Raw genomic sequence first — 21,402 nt, 5'->3', positions numbered from 1 at the left:
TGTAGTATATAGGAATAGAGTAATACCCCTTTAAGTAGTTTGAGCTGTCTAGGGGTGATCACTGCTCTTTTTTAGTAGCCATCAGAAACTAGTCAGAGGAGCAGTGTGTATTAAACTAGGCCTTGCATGTCTTTATATAGTTAATAAACATGGTTCTCTGGGGGCCAACTAAGCCATAGAGTTTCTTCATATTCTGTTTGTTGTGTAATGAACAAAAGACACAATACTAATCGACAAATATTTTTATATTCATAATAAACAAGTTTTGATAAATTTAGCCATTTTCCTGTTTTTAGTTTGTCTAAAAACAAACCAGGGTTCTTACAAACTTCATAATTTGCAACGGTCCATATAGTTTCTGTGAAAACATTACAGCTGTATTTGCAACAGATTGGTAGAATACTGCTTTTGTTTGATTTTACATCCAAATTGTATGTTTAACTAACAAAGAAAACCCAAAATAGAAACGGGGTAAAATATTTGGCAGAGCTCAGCCTTAAAATGAAATGTCAGCTCTGGGAGTGACAGAGTTTCACGCCTTCATAATGGCACAGCAGATGCAGGGATATGTCACTTGGGGTGATCTGAGAAAAATAGCCAGAGCCTCGCGAACCAGCTGAGCGGCAGCGGAGCAGCGGGGACAGCAGAGCAGCTCACAGCAGGAGTTTGCCTGGGACTGGTAAGTATCCGAGTGTGTGTGTTTGCTTGCTGAGGAAGTATCCGAGCGTGTGTTTGCTGGGAGGGCAGGGAGAGAGCCTGAGTGAGTGTCTGATTGGCTGCTAGCCTGCAGGGGGCGGGCATTAGGGTGTCTGTGTGTTTGCGTCAGGGAAGCCTGGCTGTTTAGAAATAGCCAGAGCCTCGCGAACCAGCTGAGCGGCAGCGGAGCAGCGGGGACAGCAGAGCAGCTCACAGCAGGAGTTTGCCTGGGAGTTCGCCTGGAGTGAGCCCAGTGAGGCTTACATCTTGCCAACGTCTCTGAGGAAGCTCATAGTAGGTAGGTGATATGGAAGGGGGGGTTCAGCTGTTGTGACCTGCACTGGATGTGCCATGTTTGTCTTTCTTCCACAGGACAGAAGCGACTTTGTCTGTACAAAGTGCAAGCTGGTCTCCATATTGGAAGAGAAGATTGAAGGTCTGGAGCAACAGGTAACGACCCTGCGTTGTATACGAGAGACTGAGGATTTTCTGGACCAAACTCAGGATAGCCTTCTAGGGGCACAAAGCTCTAAAGATATAGAGCAGGTTGCACAGAGGAGCCAAGAGGCCAGTGAAGAAGCTTGGCAACATGTGACCTCCAGAAGAGGTAAGCGGAATGTCCGGGTTCCAGTAACACAGACACAGGTAACTAACCGCTTTCATGTTCTCTCCACAGGTACCAATGCGGAGAGTGGACCAGATGATATGTCTGGGGGGAGAAAGCAGAAGGAGACCCCGCTGGTTGGGAGGCATGAGATGCGATGTCCTGAGGTTGGGGGTTCCACGACCACCACTCCCAAGAGGAGAAGGCGGGTGGTGGTGGTCGGGGACTCTCTCCTCCGGGGGACTGAGTCATCTATCTGCCGCCCTGACCGGGAAAACCGAGAAGTCTGCTGCTTGCCAGGGGCTAAGATTCATGATGTGACGGAGAGACTGCCGAGACTCATCAAGCCCTCGGATCGCTACCCCTTCCTGCTTCTCCACGTGGGCACCAATGATACTGCCAAGAATGACCTTGAGCGGATCACTGCGGACTACGTGGCTCTGGGAAGAAGGATAAAGGAGTTGGAGGCGCAAGTGGTGTTCTCGTCCATCCTCCCCGTGGAAGGAAAAGGCCTGGGTAGGGACCGTCGAATCGTGGAGGTCAACGAATGGCTACGCAGGTGGTGTCGGAGAGAAGGCTTTGGATTCTTTGACCATGGGATGGTGTTCCATGAAGGAGGAGTGCTGGGCAGAGACGGGCTCCATCTTACGAAGAGAGGGAAGAACATCTTTGCCAGCAGGCTGGCTAACCTAGTGAGGAGGGTTTTAAACTAGGTTCACCGGGGGAAGGAGACCAAAGCCCTGAGGTAAGTGGGAAAGCGGGATACCGGGAGGAAGCACAGGCAGGAATGTCTGTGAGGGGAGGGCTCCTGCCTCATACTGGGAATGAGGGGCGATCAACAGGTTATCTCAAGTGCTTATATACAAATGCACAAAGCCTTGGAAACAAGCAGGGAGAACTGGAGGTCCTGGTGATGTCAAGGAATTATGACGTGATTGGAATAACAGAGACTTGGTGGGATAACTCACATGACTGGAGTACAGTCATGGATGGTTATAAACTGTTCAGGAAGGACAGGCAGGGCAGAAAAGGTGGGGGAGTAGCACTGTATGTAAGGGAGCAGTATGACTGCTCAGAGCTCCGGTACGAAACTGTGGAAAAACCTGAGTGTCTCTGGCTTAATTTTAGAAGTGTGTGCAACAAGAGTGATGTCATGGTGGGAGTCTGCTATAGACCACCGGACCAGGGGGATGAGGTGGATGAGGCTTTCTTCCGGCAACTCACGGAAGCTACTAGATCGCATGCCCTGATTCTCATGGGTGACTTTAATTTTCCTGATATCTGCTGGGAGAGCAATACAGCGGTGCATAGACAATCCAGGAAGTTTTTGGAAAGCGTAGGGGACAATTTCCTGGTGCAAGTGCTAGGGGAGCCAACTAGGGGGAGCGCTTTTCTTGACCTGCTGCTCACAAACCGGGTAGAATTAGTGGGGGAAGCAAAAGTGGATGGGAATCTGGGAGGCAGTGACCATGAGTTGGTTGAGTTCAGGATCCTGACGCAGGGAAGAAAGGTAAGCAGCAGGATACGGACCCTGGACTTCAGGAAAGCAGACTATGACTCCCTCAGGGAACAGATGGCCAGGATCCCCTGGGGGACTAACATGAAAGGGAAGGGAGTCCAGGAGAGCTGGCTGTATTTCAAGGAATCCCTGTTGAGGTTACAGGGACAAACCATCCCGATGAGTCGAAAGAATAGTAAATATGGCAGGCGACCAGCTTGGCTTAATGGTGAAATCCTAGCGGATCTTAAACATAAAAAAGAAGCTTACAAGAAGTGGAAGGTTGGACATATGACCAGGGAAAAGTATAAAAATATTGCTCGGGCATGTAGGAAAGATATCAGGAGGGCCAAATCGCACCTGGAGCTGCAGCTAGCAAGAGATGTCAAGAGTAACAAGAAGGGTTTCTTCAGGTATGTTGGCAACAAGAAGAAAGCCAAGGAAAGTGTGGGCCCCTTACTGAATGAGGGAGGCAAGCTAGTGACAGAGGATGTGGAAAAAGCTAATGTACTCAATGCTTTTTTTGCCTCTGTTTTCACTAACAAGGTCAGCTCCCAGACTGCTGTGCTGGGCATCACAAAATGGGGAAGAGATGGCCAGCCCTCTGTAGAGATAGAGGTGGTTAGGGACTATTTAGAAAAGCTGGACGTGCACGAGTCCATGGGGCCGGACGAATTGCATCCGAGAGTGCTGAGGGAATTGGCGGCTGTGATTGCAGAGCCCTTGGCCATTATCTTTGAAAACTCGTGGCGAACGGGGGAAGTCCCGGATGACTGGAAAAAGGCTAATGTAGTGCCCATCTTTAAAAAGGGAAGAAGGAGGATCCTGGGAACTACAGGCCGGTCAGCCTCACCTCAGTCCCTGGAAAAATCATGGAGCAGGTCCTCAAAGAATCAATCCTGAAGCACTTAGAGGAGAGGAAAGTGATCAGGAACAGTCAGCATGGATTCACCAAGGGAAGGTCATGCCTGACTAATCTAATCGCCTTTTATGATGAGATTACTGGTTCTGTGGATGAAGGGAAAGCAGTGGATGTATTGTTTCTTGACTTTAGCAAAGCTTTTGACACGGTCTCCCACAGCATTCTTGTCAGCAAGTTAAGGAAGTATGGGCTGGATGAATGCACTATAAGGTGGGTAGAAAGCTGGCTAGATTGTCGGGCTCAACGGGTAGTGATCAATGGCTCCATGTCTAGTTGGCAGCCGGTGTCAAGTGGAGTGCCCCAGGGGTCGGTCCTGGGGCCCGTTTTGTTCAATATCTTCATAAATGATCTGGAGGATGGTGTGGATTGCACTCTCAGCAAATTTGCGGATGATACTAACTGGGAGGAGTGGTAGATACGCTGGAGGGGAGGGATAGGATACAGAAGGACCTAGACAAATTGGAAGATTGGGCCAAAAGAAATCTAATGAGGTTCAATAAGGATAAGTGCAGGGTCCTGCACTTAGGATGGAAGAATCCAATGCACCGCTACAGACTAGGGACCGAATGGCTCGGCAGCAGTTCTGCGGAAAAGGACCTAGGGGTGACAGTGGACGAGAAGCTGGATATGAGTCAGCAGTGTGCCCTTGTTGCCAAGAAGGCCAATGGCATTTTGGGATGTATAAGTAGGGGCATAGCGAGCAGATCGAGGGACGTGATCGTTCCCCTCTATTCGACACTGGTGAGGCCTCATCTGGAGTACTGTGTCCAGTTTTGGGCCCCACACTACAAGAAGGATGTGGATAAATTGGAAAGAGTACAGCGAAGGGCAACAAAAATGATTAGGGGTCTAGAGCACATGACTTATGAGGAGAGGCTGAGGGAGCTGGGATTGTTTAGTCTGCAGAAGAGAAGAATGAGGGGGGATTTGATAGCTGCTTTCAACTACCTGAAAGGGGGTTTCAAAGAGGATGGCTCTAGACTGTTCTCAATGGTAGCAGATGACAGAACGAGGAGTAATGGTCTCAAGTTGCAATGGGGGAGGTTTAGATTGGATATTAGGAAAAACTTTTTCACTAAGAGGGTGGTGAAACACTGGAATGCGTTACCTAGGGAGGTGGTAGAATCTCCTTCCTTAGAGGTTTTTAAGGTCAGGCTTGACAAAGCCCTGGCTAGGATGATTTAACTGGGACTTGGTCCTGCTTTGAGCAGGGGGTTGGACTAGATGACCTTCTGGGGTCCCTTCCAACCCTGATATTCTATGATTCTATGATTCTATAAGTGTTTCGTCACTTAGGGGCAGTCAAAACCCAGTTCCTTATTCAAGCACCATTTACAAAATGAAAGGTTGTGGGGGGGATGACATATGTAGGGCTTCTGATTTCAGGTTTTAAAGGATAAAAATGGACAAAAACACACCTGTTACAAAAATGAAACTGGTGTTTATCTAATAAACACCAGACAAAACAATGGTATTTAGGGGCTTGTGTACACAGAGCAGTAATACAGACTACAGGTGTGCAATTTCTAAAGTGCACCAAGCTGTTGTGTATCAGCAGGGTCTATATAGGTCCTGCTGGTGGAAGCTAAAGGTATGAAACAGTACTGAGTTAAATTGCACTAGGAAACATTACAAAGTGATTACTCATTACAGTAAATCTGACTGTATAATACTATATAATATACATTACTCATTACCGGTTTCAGAGTAGCAGCCATGTTAGTCTGTATTCGCAAAAAGAAAAGGAGTACTTGTGGCACCTTAGAGACTAACAAATTTATTAGAGCATAAGCTTATGGTCGCTAAGGTGCCACAAGTACTCCTTTTCTTATTACTCATTACCATATATACTAAAAAAACCCTGGAACTCCCTGATTTTTTGACATCTACATAAGACTCAAAAATTGCTAAAATATACCGCCCCCCCCCAACGAAACTAATAAACCCTGACAAAAAGAAACCCTAGACGTAGGTCAGCATACTGGTCAGGAATAAAGCTTCAGGCTGGGAAATGACGTATCCCAGCTATTTCAGAGCAGTCTAATGGATGTAGAGACAAGTTACTTGGGGTGACCTGAGAAATATTTGTCATAATCAGTCAAAACCCAGTTGTTTATTTAAATTATTAATTTATTAATCACTAATATCAATTATTATAAGATTAATTCACATCTATTATGATGAAATCTCTGAAAATTTAATTTTACATTGAATATTTAGGAAATTTTGGTCTTTGAATAAGTGAGACACAAATAAGGAACAGGGAATAAAGAAACAACTTTAGCCTTGTCAAAGACAATGATAGTGTGATGAGATTGAAAGGCAGAGACTGGGATCAAAAGGGGGAAAAGGAGCAAAAGAAATCCCACAGGGATAAATTAGGGGATGGTGATTTTGTGACTAATGCAAAGGCCTGTGAACCCAGACTCCGGGGTACTATTCTTGGCTCTGTCATTGGCTCACTGTGAAATGGAGACAATAATACTGATCTGCTTCACAGCAAGGGCGAAATCATGAAAGAACCTTAAAACAGTGGGATGGGAATTTTAACATTAGTCCTAAATGGTTTAGGAGCTTCCTATCTATGAGACACTTCCACCCCCATCTCTCCTCATACCATAGTACCTCAGCTGAGATCAGCAGAGATGCTAAAGCCCTGCTGGTATAAACAAGGGGTTGCTAGCAGGGCATTCTCTGTGAGGGCCTCACAACTTTGTAATTTTCTCCCCATCCCTTGGTTCAAAATAACCCAAATTTGATGTTCTTCAAGGTACATAGCAAAGCTTAGCTTTTCCCTGGGGCATCTGAATAGGGGAACTGCAAGAATAGGAAATTACTGGGTGGGAGTTGAGTTTATAATTTGCCTGTCTTGCTAGTAGTGAATTACATTGCATTGTACTCCTGCACAGTGTATGTTGCGTTATATCATTAAGTTATGTCAAGGCCTGAAAGAACAAGGGAACCACTAAGGAGGTTTTGTTTGGAAGGTACATGGCCGTGGATGGGAAGAGAAGACCCTGTGGAGTCAGGCAATGGGAGGACCTAGAATGGATTACGTCTGGTCTGTGGGTGAGACGAAGGGAGCCTATTGGAAGATGAGAGAAGAGAAACCCTTAATAGAGGCCATAGGCCCGCTATCTTCTAAGGGCACCAGAAGACAGTGGGTAGCAGGCAACTTCTCTTGCCCCAAAAATCCCACCCGGCAATAGGGATAAGCAGGATGTCATGGAGATGGTTACAGGGCAGGTGGGAGCCTCTGTAGGTTGGGTTAAGTGTCCAGATTCTTAGATGCTAAACCTTTTAAGGTTTCCAAGTTACACATTTTATATGTAGCTTGGAAAGTGGAGACTGGTTTATGGCCTGCTATTATATGAATTTACTATGTGATTCATGCTATATAGGGTATTGTAGGCTGTGTGCTTCTATACAAGTTGCTGCAATATTGATTATGGTATTTTGTGCATTTTATTTCCCTTTTAGTATTAGAAGCAAGGCAATAATTTTTTGAAGGAGGAAAAGAAAATATTATGTTTAGAATTACAGGGAGCAGGGGATATTTGGTACATTGAAAGCCCTCCCATCCATATTCCTACTGGCCATAAACCCTAAGTTCTTTTGCAAAATTTATAAATTAGAGTTGTGCATAAGCACCACATGGTACCATTTGTTTAACCAGAAATCAATGATGGTGCTGTGTAATTAGTTCTACTTCCCCACTTTCTAGGCTAAATTAGAACCAAGAGAAATGGTGAAGGAGGGGATGTTACAGATTTTATTCTCCACTAACTGTTCTTTGCACATGGATTTCTACCTCAGGGGATGATTTTGCACCAGATCGTTCTTGCTATGGAGTCATCAAGGATCTGTGTCAGGTGACACTTCCATTGCTGTTAGTAAAACAGTGATGATAATGTATGGTCCCACTCAAAATTAATTTTTCAGATGGATCTGAATATACTGAATGTTTTATTTTTCTTTGAAGGATCATTAGTGCTGGGCTCTCTGCAATTACTAATTACACCTGCCTGCCTAGAATCATCCATCTTGAGTGAAACACACATTTTCCTTCCATCTCATGCTCTGCCATATGCAGCAGAATATCACACATTAACTTATTTGCAGGACAGCTACCACCAACCTCCCCCTCCCCCGCAACGCTGCTCCGAGACCCCTGCAGTACTTCCTCCTATGGCTGCCTGCAGCATCCCCTTCCCCAGCACGTTGCTTCCTCCTCTTCCTGATTTACAAGTACTCCATCTCCTCTCATAACACACACGCTCCAGGCCAGTCCTGTCAGTACTCCAGGGACTAGGCCCTCAAGGCTCAAGCCCTCCATGGGTTCCCATAAACACTCAGGTTTCCCCACACCCCTTACAAGAGGGGCAATCCTTCAACACACAACTTCCACAAACCTTAACACTTTCTGTCAGGGGTTCCTCAAGTCCTACACACTTTGATCACAGGGGTACCTTGAGCCCTGGCACAAGGGCAAAGTTCTTCAGCCCTCAGTTGCACCTCTAGTTGGTGCCTAAGCCCTTCTTCTGCTTCAGGCTCCAGCTGTGGGACCACATGTTATGGAGCAGCTGCCCAGCCTCAAACTCCGACCTGTTCTGCTTTACAGGACCCAGGGCTACTTCAAACTTCTCCCACAGACTTCTCCCGCTAGGCCTCCTCAGACAGCTTCAGTCAATCACAATCCCAGCTTCTCCCTTAGAACAGGGTGTCACCGTGCCTCAGTGGGTCACAACTGAGACTACCAAATTTAGGACAAACTGCTGAGAAATAAGACAGATTAACCACCAGTTTTGGGGTATTTCTTCCATAAGATATACCAAACCAGCAACAAAAGTAAACTTCTGTTTCACCACACTGGCTAACAAGAAGTCAGAAAAGCAGCCTCCTTAGGGATTCCAGTCCTTGTATCGCCGCCAAAATCACTAAAGTTAATGGTGAGTAGTTATTTAAAACCAACTTAATCAAACAAAAGGGTTCTTCTGATTTCAAAGGACCAGCCACATACCTAGGTCAATATACATACAATAATTACAACGTTTCAGAGTAGCAGCCGTGTTAGTCTGTATTTGCAAAAAGAAAAGGAGTACTTGTGGCACCTTAGAGACTAACAAATTTATTTGAGCATAAGCTTTCGTGAGCTACAGAAAATGTACAGAAAATGCATCCGATGAAGTGAGCTGTAGCTCACGAAAGCTTATGCTCAAATAATTTTTTTAGTCTCTAAGGTGCCACAAGTACTCCTTTTCTTTTTGCGAATAATTGCAATGTTCTTGGATCAGGCTTGTAGCAGTGATGGAATAAACTTCTGGCTTAAATCAAGTCTCTGGTTGCTTCCAAATCATTGGAAGGTCCTTAATCCCTTGGTTAGAATGATCCCATTAGTATAAATTCATAGTCCAGAAGTTTGAGCAGGAAAGAGGCAAAATGGAGATGTTTCCAGAAGCTTTTATAGTTCTTGCCAAGTAAAGGGAATCCCATCATTCTCACTGTGGAAAATTACAGGGAACAAGATGCTGTTTGGGGTCACATGGGCAAGTCACATGTCCTTGCATGATTTCGCTTAGTCACAGCAGAAGCCATTACCCATACTCTAGTTGTTCTCATGAAATTCCATTAAGTGTAGATAGGCATCTCCCATGGTCCATTGTGAGTTAAGTGTTCCTTAATAAGCCATTTAACTTGAATTGTCTCTTCAAGATGTTCAGGCTAAATTGCTTCTGGGTAGCACCCACAAGTTAACACATTAAAAATCACAGGTACAGAGCCAATACTCAAAACTTCAGATGCAAAAATGATACATGCATACCAATAGCATAATCATATTCAGCAAATGATAACCTTCCCAATGACACCTTACCTGACACATGTTGTATCAGCTTTTTTGCAATTATGTAACAGTGGTAGCAACAATGATCTACATGGTCATATTTTAATCAGATAACATCACACAGGGCCAAACAGGCCCCCGTTGCTGGTTTTCTGGCTTTGCCTGGCTTCCTCCTGCACCCACAGAGCGGTTTTACATCATGCTTCCCCAGAATCACAAACTCCCTCTGGGTACACGGCCCTGAGAATGCCCAGCCATACAGGGGCTGAGAGAACACAACAATAGCACTGGCCAGACCTGGCAGAGCCAGCGTAGGCATTTTTTCCCTTAAATAGAATTCTGCACAGAACTACAAAACAATCCATATTTCAACCACCAGTACAAAGAAGCCAGGATCAAACTGAGAAAGAAGGAAATGGTACAATAGGGACAGTAACCGTTAAGAAAAGTGGTGAGAAGACCGAACCACGCATGGATTCAGAGATTTTCAGTCCAGAAAGGATCATTACTTTATCTTCTCTGACCTCCAGTATAGCCCCAGCTATTGAATTCCACCCATTTTCCCCTGTATTGAGACCAATGTTTGCATTAGATTAAAGTAGATCTTCCAGAATGGCACACAGTCTTGAAGACTCTAAGAGATGGAGAATCCATCACTTCCCTGGGCACTGTAAAGCCAGTGTAGGTGGCCATCTCAGAATTGCCCTGGCCAGGTGGGTTTCCCAGGATAGGGCTCTATACCACTACTACCCCAGTCCCGATAAAGGACACATGGCCAGGAAAAGAAGGCACATCTGGAGTGGTGTTGTGCTCCGATAATCCCTGGTTAGAAGTGGGAGATAAACACGGCAAACATTTGTCTTTGACACCCCTTTAAGTACTGTGATAACTGGAACTCAGCTGGACACAAGAATATGGCTCAGCTGTAGAGCATGACTAAACCTGAACTAAACGAGAACATGATCACTCTCTGGAAACACTGCAACAGAAAGGAACACTCCAAAAGAGAGGGTTTGTTTAGGCTGGTCCAAAAGAATACAACTAGGAGTAATGGGCTGAAATTGAGTATAGGCTGAACCCCAGGAAAAGCTTCCTGAATGGGAGAACTACCATATTGTGGAAAAGTCTTCGGAGAGAAGTGGTTTTAGCATTTAATGAACAGAGATAAATGTTGGAAATGGAATGGAGCTCATTCATCCACAGTAAACTGATGGCCCACTTATGGGGCAATATGAATTTCCACAAATTTTAGTTTCTTCCAAAGTCTTAGATTTGTAATAATTTGTGCATGTGAGTGGTTTTTATTTTTCTTAAATATTATACAAATGCCTTAAAATATGTCCTGGGAAAATAGGCAGTTTAACTGTACAAAACAAAGAAAATGGTAAAAACAGAATAATCTGACATTATAGACATTCATTAGTGTTTGGCATAGTACCTGCTGCACTCGCAAAGAACATGCAGGAATGACTTGTTATGGAAACTTTCAGAATTTTCTGCTTCTAGTAGAAATAAAATAGTCACATTCTACTTCTTTTCCTTTTGTAATATTTCTTGATGAAGCAGCTTAAATTGCAGGAGGAATGTTTGCTTTTTTTCTCTCAATATACTGAAGCAAAATCTGACTGGGTTTATTTTGTGACATTACAGCGGCCATCAAGTAAGCATTATAGGGGCCATTTTACTAACCCTACCAGTTCTCAAATGCACAGTTTAACACAGTGGAATGTGGAGATGACTGGTCTATCACAGATGTTAAGAGAAAACTGTAGAGATAATCTTGCAAATCAGGCCACTCTAAACATAAACTACTTCATCTACAAAACTCAAAGCTAGAAGAACAAACTAGGGACGCAGTCCTGCAGTCCTTACTAAGGCCAAATTTATATGTACATTCCATTGCTGCCCTCAGTCACCCCAAACATTCCTTCAACAGGGAGAAGTTACAGGCTGCCTGGTAGGTTTGGAGAATATCAGAGAGATGGGTTATTTCTCTTGTCAATCATGACTGCTCCCATTCCAGCTCATTGGAGCCAGACCTGCATGGAAGGGCTTTCAGTGGGCGTGGAGGGAAGGAAGAGGAAGATGGAATATGCAAACACTCCTCCTTTCTTCACTCCTCGGGCTGGGGTGTCTGGTTCAGTTGCCCCTTCACTTGGGGAAGCAGAGAGGAATATTTCACCCTTCATGCTCTTACAGCTCCTACGCCCACTGCCCAGTTACTTTCTTTTACTTCTTCTAACACAGCTCCAGAGATTGCTTAAGAAATTTTGGAACCAGAGCAAATGGAATCCGTTATTCTCCATTCTGGCTTTAATACAAATATATCAACAAACTATACAAATATATGAATTTGCAAACATATGCCCTCCATTTCTAGGAGGGAGCAGGGAACCTGCCACATCCATATATTCCTTTGTCTAGCTGCACTGAAGATTCTGGCTTACTCCATAGAATTTGATTGACTGTAATATGATCTTTGCTCACTGAAAGTATCATGCATTGTGGACTCACATTGAGGCTCTAGAGAGAGTTTGTTTAGACTGAGTTTCAGGTGTTTTTCCATCCAGAAATGGAGGACAATTGTTCTCTGCAATCTTCTATGATCAGAGCATAGTTTCACTTTTGCAAACTGCCTCTGCATTTCCTGACATTTTGAAATCAGTTATTATTAGAACTAGCCTTGCCGCAGAGAGGGACTGGTGCACAGGGGTGTGTATAACACAGCTTGAAGGGGGCAGAAGGTGCCGTGATCCACCTACAAATCCAGGATTCCTCCCTGACCTTGCCCTGGGGCAGTGCTGCTCCACACTTCCCCCAGCACGGGGCTGTACAGACACATGGGGAGGGGAGGGAAGGGGGCGGCAAAGACAAGTGAGGTATCACGTGGACACATAGGATGGTAGATGGGTGGACCGAGGGTCAGAGGCGCACCCCACACAGAGGGGGTCAGGGGTTGGGAGTCCCCTGGCAGTCACCTCAGGTGGAGGGGTTTGGGGATCCTAGGGGCCTCATCGGCAAAGTCCAGCCAATGCCAGTGGGGATGGAGCAGGGAGCTAGGAGCTCAGGGAAAGTGGGGATGTGGGTGCTGGGGTTTGGGGGGGAACCAGGCTGAGCGACCCCATGGTTGGGGGATATAGAGGGGCACTGGACTGGGGAATTTTCTGACCAGAGACAGGGGAACCAGGGACTAAACTTGGGAGACCAGATACTGTGGGGGGGAGCAGCATTGGTGGCAATCCCGGCTGGTGGGGCATCCCCTGCCAGTAGCATCAGTGATTGTCCTGAGCCAGCGAGGCCATCCTCTGCCAACAGCAGTGATAGTGGTCCCATGCCGTTGCCCCCTAGCACCAGTGGGCACCCCAGAGGCCCCCTTCCAGAGCAGCAGCCCCCCGGAACACCAACAATTCAGTCAGGAGTATATAGTACATGTCATGGACAGTCGTGGACAGGTCACGGGGCCGTGAAATTTTGTTTATTGCCCGTGATCTGTCCATGACTTTTACTAAAAATACCCATGACTAAATCTTAGCCTTTCCTATGAGGAATGATTGAAAACATTCCATTCCATGGAGACCAGGAGAAAGGGCGGGGGGGTCTCTGTTCCACCTCTTGCAAACAAGGATCAAATTCCACATCCTGAGTTGCTCATAATAAACCCAAGGAGCGAAGAAAAGGGGTGGGGTTTCCTGGAAAGATCAGCTTTGCTCAGTACCAGGAGTGAGGCCTTACCCTGCTGATAAGGAAAAGGCCTTTCCTGTGCACAGGGTTCTCATGCAGGGCCCATTACCTCACAAAGAGCATGTGATTAAACCTCAGTGCTGGAGTCCCTGACATGTTAAGGGCTGGCAGTAGGAATCAGCCACTGCTCACAGCCTTGCCCCACATGGGACTTGAATTTATTCCTTCCTGAATAATGTCACAGAGAGAAGGGAAATCAGTGGCAGCTGGGAGTGGAAGTGGGGGAGGGGGACGGAGTGAGTACTGAGAAGGGAAGGGGAAATGTTTCAAGCAGCACATGCAGGTGTGTGGATATAGATACAGATCCAGGGAGAAGGGATACTAGGGAGCCAGTGCCCGGGGCAGGGAGCAGGGTGTGGGAGGCAGGGGAGCAGAGGCAGGAAGAGAAGCTGATGCAGCAGGATAGGAATGAGGAGAATGGGGAGGAGCTGAAGAGGCCAGATCAGCAACGGAGTGGTAGGGAGACACAAGAGGGAATTGAGCACGTCTGATCAGGCATGGGGCAGACAAGCCCAATGGGGAGTCCTTTCTGGAGTCCAGGAGGATGTATAGCAGCTGTTTGCTGGTTAGGGGGCACCCAGTTGGGCACACAGAGCACTGGTTGACAGGGGCAGGCAGGGAGGGAGGAAATGCTGCTTTGTAACTCCAAAGGGTCTGCAGCACCCAGAAGTGCTGCAGTGACAGTGCCAGGGCAGGGTTTCCACACTAGCTGTCTGACTACAGGGCAGCTTTACCCTGTATCCACACACAGCACTGGGTCTATCTTTGCAGTTTCGATGCCATCTGGGTACTTATACCACAGTTGTTAGCACAGCAATGGATTATGAAAAATCAGACTAGGCATTCTGGGAGCCATAGGCGGTTATGGGAGATGGGGGTCAAACACCCATAACCCACCAGGCAGTGTGACCATTTCCATAACCTACTCCTAGAGTATCACCCCAGCTGGACAAAGAGGGCTCACTCTCTGCTCAGAGTGAAGCAGGAGTGAAGTGTGAGAGCACCAAAAACCAGGAAATGCACCTGTCTGTCCACAGCGCCCCCTTTGGAGTACAAGGGGGCCATGTACTCACCGAGCCCTTCGTCAGCCAGCACCAGGCTGTCAGTAGAACAGGCTGAGGGACAGAAACTCAACTCTCCAGCTGGTTCCACTGGAGCTAACCCCTTCTAGGCCTGAAGAAGGATAAAACCCCAAGAAAAGCCCCAGTGGAAAGACGTCATCACCGGGTAGAAGATCTGTGAAATCACCAACCAGATGCTTGTTTCTACAAGAATCTCAAGATCCCTTCCAGCCCTACAAAGACCTCAGTGACAGAGCAGATGGATGAAGCAGGATCACCTCTCAATGGCTGCATAGGCAGATGAAGGCTGCAATGGAGGAGAAACCCCTGGTGGTCTTGGACTTCCTTGCCACCGGACACAGGTGCCTCTTCCACCAAGACTTGTGTGGCTGCTGGTGCACAACGGCTGCCCCCACATTAAACTACTCACGCGCAGGCTTCTTTCACAGGAACAACTTTTATAAAACCCATGGAAGAGTCATCCTCGACCTTGAGGGATCGACAATGACGACAACAACACTATGTCTGAGAGTCCTTCAGGGAACCTCTGGCCAGCCACAGCCCCGCTCAGTGTCCTCTGGGCACCCCCAGAAATTGTCCTGAGGTGACTGTTTCTAACCCAACTCACCTTCTTCTCAGGGTGCCTGGACCATCCGCAGTCATGGGAGCAGGCTCTGTCCTCAGCCAGGCCTCTCCCCTGGAGCTGGGGACTAGAGGTTTGTGCTCCTCCCAGAGCCACCTCCTGCAGAGTTCAGCTTCTCCCTTTTGAACCCTCCCTCCAGTCCTGACATGCCTGGCAGGTGCGGCAGTGCAGGGCTACTCGAATCCATGGCAGATCCCTAACCCCTTCATGTCTGGTGCGGGATCTGGACACCCATCTTCACACCAGCCTTGCTCAGACGCAGCTGTGTAGACATGGGGCCGTGCAGGGGAGAATCACCCAGAGTGTGTTAGGGTCAAATTCCACCTTGAGTTACCCCCTCTCCCCCAGTGCAGCCCCTTGGGCTATTGTAGGAACAGTCCTGTGCTGGCAGGAAGATCATGGGTCTTGTCCATGTGTAACTTCTATGGGTCAGTGGAGTTGCATGGATGTAACTGAGGGCAGAATTTGGCCCTTGTGACCCAGCAACCTATTGGCTCCATCCCAGTCCTGTAAGAGAGGAATTACCATATAAACCAGTCCAGGTTTAACAGGATAAACTGCTGCAGGGCCTGCTCTAATTGCTATAAAATTCACATATGCAAAATCCAGTTGATGGCTGCTGAGCTCAGTTGCCTTTGGTATGGAGGAAAACAAATACACACTTCTTCAGAGAGCAGAAACATGTTAAAAACAGACATAAAAATGCTCTACACATTCCCCAGAGAACACTGAGAGATGAGGAGCATCTAAAAACAGGTGGGTGACATCTTCTCTACACTCTCATTGCTAGTCACACCTCAGCCAGGCACTACTGTCACTCCAAGCCCCTGGAGGCAGACAGAGCCTATGAAAATCCACCTCCACATGCACTGGAGGCTCCAATTTTATGTCCAATAACTTCTCCAATAGCCCTGGGATTATCCCTAAAAGATGGCAATAATTTCAACTTTTTTATAAGATTGAACTGTATGAGAAAGCTGCAGAGGCGCCACTCAGAGCGTAATGGATCTTCATTCACACTCACAGCGTGTGAACTATCTTAGGACTCTCCCTGAGGCCACTTTTCAATTATGGGGTGGGGTGGGGTTCTGTTGCAGTTGCGGTAAACAGCTACTATTTTAAAGCACTTTAAAAACTAGTTGTGTAATTAACTAAGCCTGGAAATTGCCAGGCCAGTAGAAGGTGCAGGGTAGAGTTTGTGGTTCAAATTTGGACTCATGTGGTCACGGGGTTCCCACGTTGCATCATTCCACATCCACCACATGAACAACCTTCTTTCAAAACGCAGTAGTCTTCTAACACTTTTTAGCACAGAGCTAAGGAAAACCCAGTCCTCCTCCTGCCTGGCCAAACCCACAAACAAATACACAACAAACAAACAAACAAATCTCTCTGTGTTTGGGGGTATCTTAATTGATGTGTAATGGGGCCTGCATGTGTGTTATATCCATATAAGCACGGGAGTGATTGTGAGGAGAGTGTGTTCACTTGTCCCTCCTCAATCATGCACCAGGCTTAATTAGAGCAGCAGCATCTATCTGGGCACATGGGACTCCTGTTAGGGCTTTTAAAAATGCCAAGTGATCAGCTTCTCTCTGTGCTTCTCTCTGTCCTGCTCCTTTGTTCTCCCCGCCCAACAGGATATTCTGGGTCCTTTGTTGTCACCCTCACCACTTTTTGGAAAAAGCACCCAGAGAATGGGGGAAAAACAACCCCCTCCCCCTTTCAGCCAGCCAAATTGTCATTTTGCCAGCACAAGCTTCTGAAAGTGTTGACTGGAATGGATAAGAAACTTGGACCATGACAAAATCTCTGTGAAACATCCCTGAGGACTCCCCTAGCTCTGGAGAATGGGAAAATTTGGGGGCATGAGCACAAATTCCAAAGTGCAGCATTATTTCTTGATACATGATCTTTATTGAACTCCAGCAAAACTGTCACAAACACACATCTGGGATAAACCGCTGTTGGAGATGGATACAGAAAAATGATGACTTAATAGCTGTGGAGTTGTGTAAAATTACAAACCCCTTGTAAATATACATGTAATGGAATGAACCATTGTAAGAGAAGGACTGTAGCCTGATTTACGGTGTATTTATAATATTAATTTTATCCATTGATTTAATTCTTATTTAATTTAATTAATAATATTAACAATTAATTAATTATTAATATTAATAGTATAGGTTTTACTATTCTGTTTGATCAGAAGATAAAAGTTCTTGTCCTGAATCAGGCTCCACAGAATTTATAAAGGACCCTCGGGGGTACGACAAGAAGCTCACACTGAGACAGATATAGCCTTAAAGACTTGTTAAAATCAATGAAATAGTAAGTAAATGGTAAAATAATCAGAGTTACAAAGTTACAATTGCATTACTGCTATTCAAAAGATACATATGGTAATATAGTATTATATGCTGCAAAGTTTTGGTTAATATACTCACACCCTTCCTCGATAATCTGGTGGTAAGAGACACAGGACCAGCCTTGCGGTTCAGGTTTCTCAATTCTTGAGTGAGAGATGCAATGCTTGGAAGAAACTAATACTAAAAGCTATCAAAGCTAATTTAGGGTTTACTTGACTAACAAACTTAAAATCAAAACCTAATAAACTAAGAATAAAAACTTAGGGAAATCAAGCTTAGCCTAGTTCCCTTGAAACTTAGAAAGTTAAGAACAAGTACAGCCTACTAATAGTAGGCAGTAGATAGATAGAATAGAGAGAGTGGAGAAAGTAAGTGAGAATGGAGTACTCTAGTGAGGTGGGTCACCTCTTTTATAGGGCACAAGTGCTGGAAGTCCTTCCTCCTGTAAGCGGGGGAATAGTCCCGCTATTGTGGGGAACTTTCCTGGCTTCTGCACTACCCCGGTGAAGTGGGCTAGCGAAAGGATGAGTCCTCGCTCCCACTTCCTTTACCCAGAGGCCTCCCTGCCCTTGAGGACTCCCCTTCCTCTGGTAGAGTCCTTGTAACCCAAACAAAGCTGGGCCCAGGATTCCTGGGGGGCTCGACCCCCAACCCTGCTGTGGTCACCTAGAACGGGGCTAGGGTGTCCCCAAGCCGGGGTACTCTCTCTGCACTGGGCACTTCTCTGACCCACTGACCATTACATACAATTTAAAACAAATGCAAGTTATTTAATCAACAATTAATTTTAAAAAGAATAAGGAAAAATGGGAAGGTTAAAGGAAACACATCACCCCGCTCTGTGGAAGGGAACCTCACAAACAGTGTCTCTGGAATGTCAGGGCAGTTCACAGTCTGTTCCTTGTAAGCCCCAGGCCGCCTTCTCAGGCCCTGGCTGTGCTGCAGGGATGCTGTGGGTTGGACACTCGCTCTGGTGGTGGCCACATGCTCTCAGACCCTAAGTGGTGGGACCCTTCTTCCCAGCGTTGCCCCCGCCCTGTCGGGTTACGATCCAAGCTTGGCCTGCAGAGCCCCTTGGCTGAGGTGTCTCCCTGTGCTGGGCCTGCTGCCCAGGGTCCCCCCTCGCTCTCCCCAGCTGCTCACTGCACCCAGCTCCGGACTGCTCCAGTCCGAACTCCACCACTTTGTCTCAGCACCAGCTCCACTCTGCCTCAGCACTGCTGCTGCTGCTTTGCCTCCAGCTCCCTGGGCTGCTTCTTTGGCCCCTCTGCCTCTGGTTGCTGAAGCTCTGCTCCCAGGACAGGTCTGCTATGCAGGCTGCTTCTGTGACTCTGCTCCCAGCACTGACCTGCTTCGTGGGCTGCTTTTCTGGACCCTCTGGCTCTGGTTGCTGCAGCTCTCCTCCCAGGGCAAGTCTGCTCTGTCTGGGCGCTGCCTCTGGTTTTGGGGCTGCAGCTCTGTTCCCAGGACAGGGTCTGCTCTCTCTGGGCTGCTTTTCTGGTCCCTCTGGATCTGGCACAGCTCTGCTCCCCAGCTCAGCTCGAGCCCCTGCTTTCTCCTTAGCTCGGCCCTACCCCCCACTCTGTCTGACCCAGGCAATTCCAGCTCACACGGAGTCTCTTGACTCCCTGATTAGCCTGCCCACCCTGTCATTCAGGCTGACCTGGAGCATTGGCCTCTCCCCATTGTTCCTGGGGACTGTCAATCTCAGGGTCCTGATTCCCCATCGACCCTTCCCCTTTGAGTACTGGGAGCTAGCAACTAAAACACCGCCACTGAATGTTAGTAAGGGGGCAACAGTCCCCTTACACTCCTATGCCCAAATTTCATTCCTAACCCATAAAATCTTAGGGTACGCTTACTCCATATGTATGTATGCTAGTATGTATGTGCGTATTGATGACGTGTACATACGCACATAAGTTTCCTTGTGGTGTACCTGTTAAATCTGTGGGTACAAATTGAAAAACCCTCTTTTCCATGCCATTCTTTCATTGTTTATTGGTCTAGATAAAAGGTCCTAGACATATGCATGGATACTTATCTACTTAGGTAACAAGATATAGGTCAACTTTGCTTTCTGGGTAAAAGGTCTTAATATACACTTGCTAATTTTGCCTTAACTTAACATACAGATATGGCCTGTAGGTCTCTTGCATTACAGCCAAACTTACTTTAATATAAATTTATAAACCTATTACAATACATCAAATACTTAAACTATAAGAAAAGATATATATACACACACATATATATATATATACACACACACACACACATATATATATATATATATATATATATGCAAGCAAGCAGGTTAGTGCTATAGGTGCACGACAGTTCCCCTTTGGATCCAAGGATGGCTCTTGAGTCGCCCCACTGCATTGACAGACTGAAAAAGGGAGATTACCAGACCCCTCCATCTCATAAGCCCACATCTCTCCCTCCTCTAGACCCTGATCCCCTTCCTCTCTCCTGCTTCCCCACTCCCCCCCCACAAAAAACAAACTACCCCATTGCACAGTCAGAATAGAGCAAACCCAGCCCCTACTCCTAAGCCTTGACAATCTCTACCCAGCCCCCTGCCACAGATGTGGACATGTGCTGCTGGAGTCCCTGGGGATGGCAGAGTTTCCTCTTAATAGGGGCAGGTGTTCTCCCACTCCCCCAGCTGCTCCTTTAGCAAGTGGCAGGAGAGCCAGGTCAGAGCTGCATTGGTGCAGTGGCTCCTGCTCACCAGCTATACTGTGTCTCTATGACCAGGTCAGGTTTTGTGTCTTTCACAGCATCCAGCTCTGCCCACATTTCTTCACTGAAATACCTTTGGTCCAAGCTGTGGGGAAAACAGGGAAGGAAAAGGAAGTATTAACTCTCTCTGCAGACACAACACCTGTGCCCACAGCTCCTATGAAGCCCAGCGCTGCACCCACAGCATCTGTGTCACTGTCACTGCCCTGCCTGCTCACCTCTCTGCCAGCAGGTGCTTTTCACTGGGGGGAGGGGAGGAGAAGGGCTTGTGCAGTCTGTAGCCTGGCCGGCTCCCCCCACACCCCATTCACCCCTTGAGCTCTGGGCAGGACAGCAATGTCCTTTCTGCACGTAAACGTCTAGATTGTGCAGCCCTTATTCAGGGTGGGGAGCACTTACTGACACGAATAGTCCCATTGATCACTGTGGGGCTACTCAGCGCTCACAGGGAACAGGGGCTGCAAAATCCAGCTCACAGAATCTCTCCATGGAAGCAGCGTGATCTCAGCTCTCATTGCTGCGTGGGCACCTCATGCCCCCCCTCCCCTCAGTAGCAGAGCTCTTGAAGGGAGTGAGTGTTTAGCAGCTGTTGTGGGGCTGCAGACTTGGTCTGATACTGCTGAAATGCTGGTGGGAGCTCAAATTCCACCCCTGCTGCAGGAAGACGCGAACATATCACTTACTCTTGTATTTACTGTTACAGCTAGTTCAGAAGAATGGTGTTTGTCTGTCTGCAGCCAGTTTGGAAGAGCAGGAGCCATTGCTCCAGGTCAGAGCATGCTGCTTGTGATGCTGATAAGGCAAGTGCCAGCTCTGGCCAAAGCCATAGGCATCAGCTAAGAACTGACAAACTCATTGCTGGAAGCCAGACCAGCTGACTGATATTTTAGCATAGTTCAAAGGAGATGTTAAATGTATAAGAATGTGTTTAGTATTTAAACTTCATGAAAATCTGTTGGGATGTAGCATGCATTGTTTTTACTTATCTGTACCCTCTTCTAATAATAGCAAACGTTTGCATTGAATATGCCTCTGTAAGGAAATAAAGAAAGAAGCTGTGTGTAATACAAATTAAGAACCCTTAACAAACAGGGCCAGATTTACACCTTACACGCCCCTAGGCACAGCATCTTCACCGCCCCCCCTACCCAGATACCCTCCTCCACGGCCCCCCCACCACAACTGCCCAGCACCCTACATACCACCCCCCCACGCACTGCTCAGCACCCACCACACAACCCCACCACCTCAATTGCCCAGTGCCTCCTACAGATA

The 21,402-nt window shown here is 46.9% G+C and overlaps 1 protein-coding gene and 1 pseudogene across 2 annotated transcripts in view; one reads left to right on the top strand and one right to left on the bottom strand.

The window, feature by feature from the left end:
* Nucleotides 1-21,402, top strand: part of LOC119856962 — a 180,975-nt pseudogene that overhangs the window by 55,294 nt on the left and 104,279 nt on the right.
* Nucleotides 19,648-21,402, bottom strand: part of LOC119857533 (NACHT, LRR and PYD domains-containing protein 3-like) — a 296,613-nt gene continuing 294,858 nt past the window's right edge. For both annotated transcript variants that reach the window (XM_043516755.1, XM_043516756.1), the window contains one exon: nucleotides 19,648-20,212. In XM_043516755.1, coding sequence (XP_043372690.1) covers nucleotides 20,113-20,212 — 100 coding nt within the window. In that variant the 3' untranslated portion in view covers nucleotides 19,648-20,112. The remainder of the gene's footprint in view (nucleotides 20,213-21,402) is intronic.

Source organism: Dermochelys coriacea, chromosome 6, assembly GCF_009764565.3.
Source record: "Dermochelys coriacea isolate rDerCor1 chromosome 6, rDerCor1.pri.v4, whole genome shotgun sequence".
In the NCBI taxonomy this organism is placed as follows: domain Eukaryota; kingdom Metazoa; phylum Chordata; order Testudines; family Dermochelyidae; genus Dermochelys; species Dermochelys coriacea.
Note: the sequence above shows the minus strand (reverse complement) of the source record. Positions and strands in the feature narration are given on the sequence as shown.